Source organism: Anopheles merus, chromosome 2L (genome assembly GCF_017562075.2).
Source record: "Anopheles merus strain MAF chromosome 2L, AmerM5.1, whole genome shotgun sequence".
Classification (NCBI taxonomy): Eukaryota; Metazoa; Arthropoda; class Insecta; order Diptera; family Culicidae; genus Anopheles; species Anopheles merus.
The window spans coordinates 44,430,620-44,439,715 of NC_054083.1; the positions used below are offsets into that span (position 1 = coordinate 44,430,620).

General features: G+C 47.8%; 1 protein-coding gene across 1 annotated transcript; it reads right to left on the bottom strand.

Moving 5' to 3' along the window:
* Nucleotides 1-304: 304 nt before the first annotated feature.
* Nucleotides 305-7,196, bottom strand: LOC121593723 (T-box transcription factor TBX6-like). The gene is made up of 5 exons (XM_041916370.1): nt 6,504-7,196; nt 5,231-5,390; nt 2,426-2,693; nt 2,179-2,316; nt 305-2,029 (listed from the first exon to the last, which is right to left on the bottom strand). The coding sequence occupies exons 1-5, from the start codon at nt 6,721-6,723 to the stop codon at nt 1,298-1,300; spliced, it is 1,518 nt and encodes a 505-aa protein (XP_041772304.1). The 5' UTR covers nt 6,724-7,196; the 3' UTR covers nt 305-1,297.
* Between the last annotated feature and the right edge of the window lie 1,900 nt (nt 7,197-9,096).

Consider the following 9,096-nt stretch of genomic DNA (forward strand, 5'->3'; position numbering starts at 1 on the left):
GTGCTTCCGATACAAATGACTAACTATCCTGTTATGAGTAATCAATCAATTACTAATCGCCAAGCCCATCAGTGGTAAAGGAAGATCTAGACCAACAACAGTTGCAGTACCAGAGAAGAAGAAGATGATGATGAAGAAGAAGAAGAAGAAGAACATGGTGTCAGTCTTGTACCACGGCGAGCTTAAAACTTTTGCTAATAGAACATCGGGATATCTGATCTGAAACCATTTTTTCGGATATTTTTGACAATTTTTCCCAGGTCCCACGATATAACAGATTTATAACACAGCATTAGGTTTTATGCTTTCATTTTTCCATTTATTTATCGCTCTACATCGTTGGTTGGGTTTACTTATATTCTAATGAGATATTCGCTTACAATGTACATCTTTACTGGTTTCATGTTTTGCATCTAAACATTCCTACACACTAACACAACAGGTAAAAATGGCGTGACACAGTACGCACCCTAAACTCGTCCGATTGCTTCCTAACACCTGCTAAAGCTAAACTTCATACAGTAGCAAAGATAATAATTTAATGATGCGCTAAAACTTGCCTAGCTTAAAACCGAAGAAAACGAAAAGTACCATTTGGTCCGTTAAAGGCGTAATCTTTCGATAGAAACAAAAAGGATGAGGATCGTACACAGCTACTACTGCTACTTTCCCTGAGGTCCGATCAATATTTGGCCTTAAAAATAATTAACAGTCTCATACTAACTCACCGTAACCATGGCTCTAGCCTTTGTTGGATGCATTTTGCTTCGAGAGGAAGAAATGTAGATCGATCGTACAAGCATCACCATAATGTCAGGTAGAATGAACTTGCAAGACAGACTCCATCACCAGATTTGTTGATCGCATTCCATCGCGGGCTTTCCTTCGATCCAATTGCACAAAAGGGGGGGGGGGCGAGGGGGGATTTGGGGAAACGACGAGTTTGTAGCACTTTCTACCTTTCACACTGCAGAGCGCCCTCGTTGGGCTCGTTCGTTCTGCTTCTACACCTTCAAACAAACGCAAAACAAATGGTGCTGTGTCTGCCGCCGCTCGACACCGATCTCCAAGCTCCAGGCACACCGTTTGCACAGACACTTAGTACAAACACACGCCACGAGATGGAGATGTTTGCTCGAGCTTTCCGCAGGACTTTGCTTTCCTTTGCGGGGAGGGGAGAGTTTCCTGGATGATGATCTCGCTGCCATCACAGCCATTGCGTTTTCGCTTCTCCCTCTGCAGGCCAACCTCGGTGTTTGGGCAAACAATTCACACCATTGACTCCATGACGATCGTTCTACCGGTCGTGCCCAAGAATGGCGGAGATGCTGAAGGGTAGCGTGTGCTGTGGAAGCTGCTGCTTTCTGCTCGTGCTATCATCTTCGCTGCTGGTTGTGCTGCTGCTGCTGCTATTCGGTGTCCGGGGTGATGGAACCGGCAGGGGAAGGAACTCACGCCGAGCAAACTGTTGCAGCTGCTGAGCCGCCTGCACCAGCGCGCTCGGTTCTAGACCGTGCGGTGAGCCGGCAGCTTGGGGGCGCGCAAACGACGGGAACATTAGATCCATCCACGAGCCACCGCCGGTCTGGTGCAGCATTGGGTGCGAGAGTTGATGGTGATGCTGATGATGATGGTGCTGGGTGGGGAATAGTCCCGCCTGCATCGCGAAGCCCGGGTGATGGTTCTGGTAGAATGCACCGGCGGCCGAGGGTGAAGGACGCACAGGCGAACCGAAGTCATCCACGACGAGCGGTGAGCTGGTACCGCTGGACGAACCATCACTGACGGACAGCTCACTGTCGTCGAGGGAGGACAGCGACCCGGCAAGGCTGCTGGTACGGGGACGCTTCGCTTCCGGGCCTGCTTCCTGGCCGTCCGATTCATCCTCCTCCTCCGAGCTGCGATTTCCAAGGCCCGAGTCGGGCGACATCAGCAGACCGGCTTTGCGCTTGCACCGAGACTGGCCCGTCTCCCGGAAGCCCTTCGCGAACGGATTGTTGTCGATCTTTAGCTTCGTGATGCGATCATTCTGCACGGAAAATAAAGCAAAACAGGGGGAACAAAGGGAAGATAATGGTTAGGTTTAGAAGACGTTTTGAGACACGTGAGGACTGATCCTCAATTGGATTTTTCAGTGTTTTTCAATAATTTGTTACCAAAATATAGTTTGAAACTAACCTGGTAGGCAGTAACGGCGACAAACTCCGTCTCGGGGAAGGTAAACGCTTGCTGGGGTGCCCACGGAATTTGAGTAGCATCGGAGGCTTTGATCACGTGAATACGGGGCTGATATTTGTGCATGCTGGTCAACACAATCTGTTGAACAAAAGGCAAAGCAAAGAACATTCACATAAGTAACCGAGCAACAAAATATTCATTCAGATGCATTCTTCAAAAAAAAAGCTTAGTGATCGTCAATACTTACATGGCCATTACTGTCCAGCGTGTTGTTGGTGAGCTTCACCTTGTTGAAGACGATCGGTTGCGACGTCCAGTGCGACCCAAGTGCTGGCCCGTCCGGATGGAAGTAGATGCGCTGGGGGCTTTGCGGTTCGGCACCGCCCGCCGGTACCCACTGGGATCCGCTGAACTTGAACCGACAGTCACTGATCGGGACCATCTCCAGCAGGATGAAGTAGTTCTCTTCCGCCTCCAGCCCGTTCACTGACAGACGCATCGAGGGAAACATACGCCTGGAAGGAGAGAGTAAAAAAAAAGTTAGGAAAATTAGACGATTAAAACCGGTTACAACTTTCGCTATCTAGAACGAGGTTTGGTTCCCCTCAAAACGGGAAGGATGCGTCTGCTTTGATGTCTGTTTCTGTGGTTCGCTGGAGTGTTGGGTGGAAATTACAATAAACGAAACAAAAGGCGCAATTTGATTTGGACGCCCGGTTTCTGGCTTTTACGACCACCCGAATAACCAATTTAGTTCAATCGGTTCCGTACCCCAAAATATCGCACCATGGGAGAAGGAAGCAGACGAATTGAAACGAGTTCCAGTCCCGGCTGCGTGTGCTGTGTGTGTTTTGCTTAATTAAATTTTATTGGCCAACCCGGTTGCCTCCACCAACCGAAGCGGACGGAGGGCTCCACCATGAAAGAAAAAGAGAGAGAGAGAGAAACAGCGGCTCCCCTTACAAAACGACCCTTGACGACGGGCGCTTTTACGAGCTTTTATGATTTGTGAGTGATCGTAAAAACAAAATTTAACTATATTCGATTCGATTTCTCTTCCACCCGTGTTTTTTGCGACGACGGCAACTGATCCTCTGCTCTTCGGCGGGTGGAAGGACCAGCAAAGAAAGACCAGCCGCCATACCGAACCTGTCGATCGATCTGAATCGATTATAAATCAACCTGCTCTGGATTTTGGATCAGTGGGCATCAAACCAAAGCAAAAAAAAGAAGGAGGAAGAAAACACACACACTAACACTGCGCACGAGGACCCTGGTGATCGTGTGAAACGGATAATAATCGATCCAAGGTTTCCGTTTCGGCGGGTTTCGACGGGGGCCAAGGCGCCAGCGGTCGACGGTTCGAACCAATTCCCAAAAGGAAACGACAAAGACGGGCCCCGGTTCCAGGTCCGTGCAGCACAGGCTCCCTGCTGGGACATCTGACAATAAACACTTCGTTCGTTCCGAATGTCCGAATGATCGCGGTGCAAGAGAGGATGGGACAGGGGAGTGGGAGGGGGGGGAGGAGATCAGAGAGAAGGATTGGAAACATGAACGCGACATGACATGCGGCGGTAACGAACAAAAGCAACATCCAAGTTGGATGATCCAACTGTGTGCTAATAGGTCGTCTTTACGAGCTCGGCTTCAAGCTTCAGCAGTATCTTCGTCACCAGCAGGGAAGTGGGGAGGGGAGCCACAAACAAGCTTTCGTTCTTAACGACTTTGATTATTGCAGCGTCAACAAATAGGAATTGGTTCTTCGTGTTATTTTTGCGCGCGCACGAACAAATGTCTGATTCCTCCAAAATTGATTAAAAGTGTGATCTCTCTGCCAGAACTCCTCGCAAGATCTTCCGCACACGATCGACGAGTTTACGAGCGATCAAACAAAAACAAAGCACGAAATGGACAATATTAGCATTACAAAAGGCTGCCACATTCTCGCACTCTTTCCCGAACCTTTTTTTTAAGGGAAATAAAGAGCAATTCCGGACAGCTACATGTTGGCCGGAGCCGGCAAACAAACAAATGTTGGCGCCAGTAAAGGGCAAACAGCACCGCGCCGCTACAGCTACCCAATGCTATCTTCCGCACCAGAATGCAACAACTCCGGGTGCATTTGCAAGAATAAGCACACCGAAATTCGGCCGAAACACGCAACACGCAGACAGTTTTCGTTCACTCCACCAAAAAAAAAAAAGCTAAAAAGCACAGACACTCAAAGCAGAACGTCTAGAACGCCGCACGTCAAACAACATCAACGGCTGCGAGCTGATCAGTCTCTGGGCAGGTCTTGGTCGTGTCTTTTTTTTCTTTTTATGAGCGTGCTAAAACAGAAAAAAAACGACCAACCGAAGCGCACCAATAAAACACATTAAAAATCAAACGGCCAAAAACGTGTGAAGCAAACAAGCCAGAATAGGAACCCAGGGGTGTGCCCCTGGGGTGGGAGACGAGACGAGCTCTCGGTGAGGATCGTCCCGAAATCCGGGCGTCCAGAGCTTCACACCCGGAGCGAGATGCAATCGGGAGTGTAGCAAGAAGAAGCTTGCCACTTGGGCCGGGCAGGGCGCAAGCAGAGAAGACACAAGAATTATGATTATTGTCTCTGTAATATCCCGTGATGCGGGAGGGATGTCGGACCCCGGCCGTCGGGTAGCACACACTGGGCTGCGGCCAGTTGCAGCCCAGCCACCGTGATTGCACCGAGCAAAAAGGAAGTGACAGCTTCGAACGGTTTTTCTGTTGTTTCTTTTCTGGCTGTTGCTCTGTTGTGAGTTTCGTTGACTCTTTCCCTTCAGTTTGCCCTCAGTTTGTTGGTGCAATCCGTGCAGTGCATCCGACGCACCATTGAAGTGGTTGCTTGCCCGGTAGACCGGTAAAAGAGGGAGAAAACATTTTTTGTAAGGGCCCGCTCGCTGCACCCGGTCAAGGTCTTGCGTCGTCGTCGGGTTGTAAAAATTGGCGCCACCGAATTGCCGGCCCGTGTGATCGTCGGCCGGGTTTCGAATCCCTATCCCTTTTCCACTTTCTCTCGTACACTTACCGTCCACTCTTGGTGATGATCATCTCGGTGCCGATCTTGTGGAACTGGCTCCACAGATCGCGGTTCTGCAGCTTGATGTCCACGTCCGGCAGCGCGTTGTACCGTGGCGGTATCATCAGTGGCCGTGGCGCTGGCACTGGCAGCATCGCCGGGTACGGATCTGCGGGAGAGAGAGAGGGATGGAGAAAAGCGGAAAAATGGACAATTAGTGCACGGAGTTCTTTTCTTTTTTTTTTGGGAAAGGGGTGCTGCTGACTCATTTTACAGTTTTGATTTGTTTGTTTGGGCCGATCGACGGGAGAAAACCAACACCAAACGCGGGGAGAAGACGGAACGGAAGGTGCAAAAACAAAACAACGAAAAGGCTAAGGCTATGGTGAGATGACTCCAACACGGGCAGCGATTAACGCCTGTGCTTCCTTGCTTCAGCACCCAGCCTCCCCATCCCGATCGATTCTGTCCAGCCTGGCGGGTGCTAATGATTACGATATTTACGTCATTATATTCCCGATTCGGTACGCTTGTTATGTGCGTACTTTCTGTGGAGAGTATGTGTGTGTGTGTACGAGAAGGGTACAGGCAAATAGAAATGGGGGAGAATGTGTTGATTAACTCAAAAGCAAACCGGCGGCCGCGAAGAGATTGAATTGAAAACAAACATCAAACACTCATCCACGCAATGGAAAGGGAATTTAAAGTGGCAAAAAAAAAGATGTGCAAATTTCGAAACAGTTGTTTAAACAATGATAACATAATTGAACCGTAAGCACACCTCGCGCTAATTGATCGTTCGCGCGCTGCTGCTGCTGCAGCTGTGATTGTTGTTGCCATGAATGTGTTGTACGATTATAATTGACAAAACGCTACTGGCGTACCATAGCATGCCTTGAAATTTCAAATCCTCTCCCCATTATCGATCAAACCGATGCCGTCGGTAAGATGGACACCCGCAGGGTGGAGAGAGTGAGAGGGTGAGAGGGTGAGAGTGAGCGTTCTTTTTCCCCACGTGTGGTGGCATTTTATTCTTACCCAAACCCTCTAACCAACATTCCTATGGTTTCCCTTGCAATGGGGTAACATACAGACCGGACCGGTGCAGCTTTCGGCAAAGCGCGAAGGCGTCCGAATGATGGATAGGCTAAGTAAAGCCAATCCAACTTGCAATGTGTAGCAGGGTTTCCGCTTTTTTTTTTTATTCTCTAATTCCCACCCCAACCGATGTCAATCAACCCCGAACGATGTATCAATTCGCGGCCAATGGTCCCCAACTTACCGGGCAAACGCTGCATCTGCATCCGGTAGAACTCCGTCTGCAGCGCTAGGTGATGGTGCATCCGTAAATCCATTAGATCGGCGGTCATGTTTTGTTTCTGTCTGGTAGGACAGCACGGGGTACGGGAAACGGCAGTGAATGCACTTGGCAACACACAACTACTGCTGGAGGGATTGGAACAGTCGTTGCACTCCAGTGACACTTGTAATTCTTCGCACATACACACGCCCGGGGTTAGCGGGTTGTTTCTATGTTTTTGCACAATTACACTTTCACAGCTTTTTTTTTATTATTTTCGTTCTTCTCAGTAGTAAGTCTTCAGTTCAACTGATGCACACGCATTGATTTTTTCATTTATAAATCGATTCTGTTTGCGCGAAACACACGCACGCACAAGGCACTCCAATACACTTGGACGCAAAATCACGTGTTCACAACTTCTCACCTTTCAGCTCACAACAACTTCTACAAACGCACTAGAGAACGTGTTGTTCGTTCGAATGATGATGGTGTTTTAACGTTGTTTTTTCTTCCTACTGCTCTTTTATTTTACCTACCACCACCAACAACAACGACAACAAAAAAGTCTTCAAGACACGCAGCGCACAACGCAACACACCCGCACGGTTGAAGGTTTGCTCGGATAATAAACTTCGAACAAGTTCTCGTGTCGCTCGTCAGCAGGCACCCCCTAGCAGCGTTGCCGTATCGTGTGCGGTAAACCAGTTATGCTGCTTATGCTGCACACACACACACACACACATACCATCACACCGAGGGGTTGAAAATCGGGTTTTCACTGTGTGAGTGAGTGAAACGGCACACCGAGCGGGGGTTTCTGTTTCACTTCTTCGCCTTTTCCTGTGCAGTAACGACACACAGTAGGCGGGGCAACGAGTGGTTCGCTTTTTAAAATGAAGAATTTCTTTAAGGATTTGGGGAGAGAGAGAAAAAACAAAAGAGAAAATCTGTTCTGTTTGCTTCTCGTTCCTTTTTTTAGTGATAGAAAGAATTTGTTATGTAGAAATTGAGCACACTGAAGACCTTTTTTACATCAAATTTGAATAAAATTATCTGTAACTTAACACCATCAACACTTTTTCCTTTCGGCGGTAATTATTGGTAATTTGCATTTCAAAAGACAATGTTTTTATAACATCGTTCACCTTCTAACATCTCTTTCAAAATCTCTTCCCCTAACCTGTTCCCTACCGCCGCATTACCATATCCCAAAGCGTTCGACCAGCACCGAGTACTCTCGCTTACCCCTCTGATCTAGCACACAGAGTAAACGCACTTGTTCGCTTAAGCAAAGCCTCCTGTTTTCGCTACCCTTGGCAACACTCGACCGTGCAAAACCGTCCACACTACTGCTGCTGGCACCACACACACACACAATACAAAAGGGTCTGGGGAGGAGTGGCACAACAATGCATCGTCCATTTTGGCTGCCTGCCTCGCATTGATGGCCGGTCTGGAATTTCCAGCCTCCAGTTTCGTTTGAATGGGGGCTTCCCCAGCAAGGATTCGATTCATCAAAATACGTACCCGTGAGCGATTTTACGCGCCTGGGCTACCTTTAACCGGCGTGTACCCCAGCTTTTCTCAAGCACCTTTTCGTGCAGAATCCTTACGGCCCCGGTCCCGCCACGGTACATGGGTGCAAAAATCTCAAGTACCGATGCAATAAAACAATTACACCCTTCTCTACTGGGTCACGCGCTGACATGGACAGCAGATCGTAACAGGTCGCAACGACACTTCAAAGTACGATCAGCAGCAGCAGCAGCAGCAGCAGCAGAAGGAATTGGTCCAGGGGTACTGGCAGCTGTCCAAAAGGGGGCATCACTAAAAGGGGCTGGATTTGTTTTAATCCCAATTGTCACCTGTGTTTTTGGTAGTGATTTTGACGATCGTGCTCTGCTTTTATATCCCGAACATTTTGCTCCGGGGGTAGCAGTAGACGATTCGAGTGGCTTTCCACGGCAAGTCATTAGCATTGGGACATGTGGTATTGTGTGCGGGCGGTAAAGTAAAGTTCACATTACGTACCTAGGGTGTTGATCGACTCGTATCGAGCTGACCATGGATATACGGGTGTGAATTATCGTTCTATGTAGACAGTGTTTTTAAAGGAATCTCGATGAGGAATGGAAATGAGATTGTGCTGTGGCATTTTTTCTGTAATAATATTTGAATTTCCGTAAATCTACCGGATTTTACCGAGATTGTGTGACTCTTTTGATGGGTTTTTGTCGTTTTTTGCATATGTTTTCAACCAATTATATGGTATATTCTACCAATTATATTATTGATCTAATTCTATGGTACCTTTAAATCAGTTAATACATCGCAAAACAAATTCAAACAATAATTAACAATTCAATGATTTGAACAATCGTGCAGTAACTACAAATCATATTCATGAGTGCAATAGTTCCCAACACCACAGGAGAGTAGTTTACTCATTCCCTAGAGTATGTGAATGATCGTTGTTATACTTCTGACATAATGAATGTATGTAAAGGCGGTTAAGCTACAAAATCATGTGTTATTTCATCGATATTTCTAGAGTTCATACTAAACATAACAA

Coding starts and splice junctions, on each gene's coding strand:
- LOC121593723 (XM_041916370.1), bottom strand. CDS start 6,723: ATGTGCGAAGAATTACAAGTGTCACTGGAGTGCAACGACTGTTCCAAT. Junction 2,694..5,230: donor ATCATCACCAAGAGTGGACG/GTAAGTGTACGA, acceptor CTCTCCTTCCAG/GCGTATGTTTCCCTCGATGC. Junction 2,317..2,425: donor CGCTGGACAGTAATGGCCAT/GTAAGTATTGAC, acceptor TTTGTTCAACAG/ATTGTGTTGACCAGCATGCA.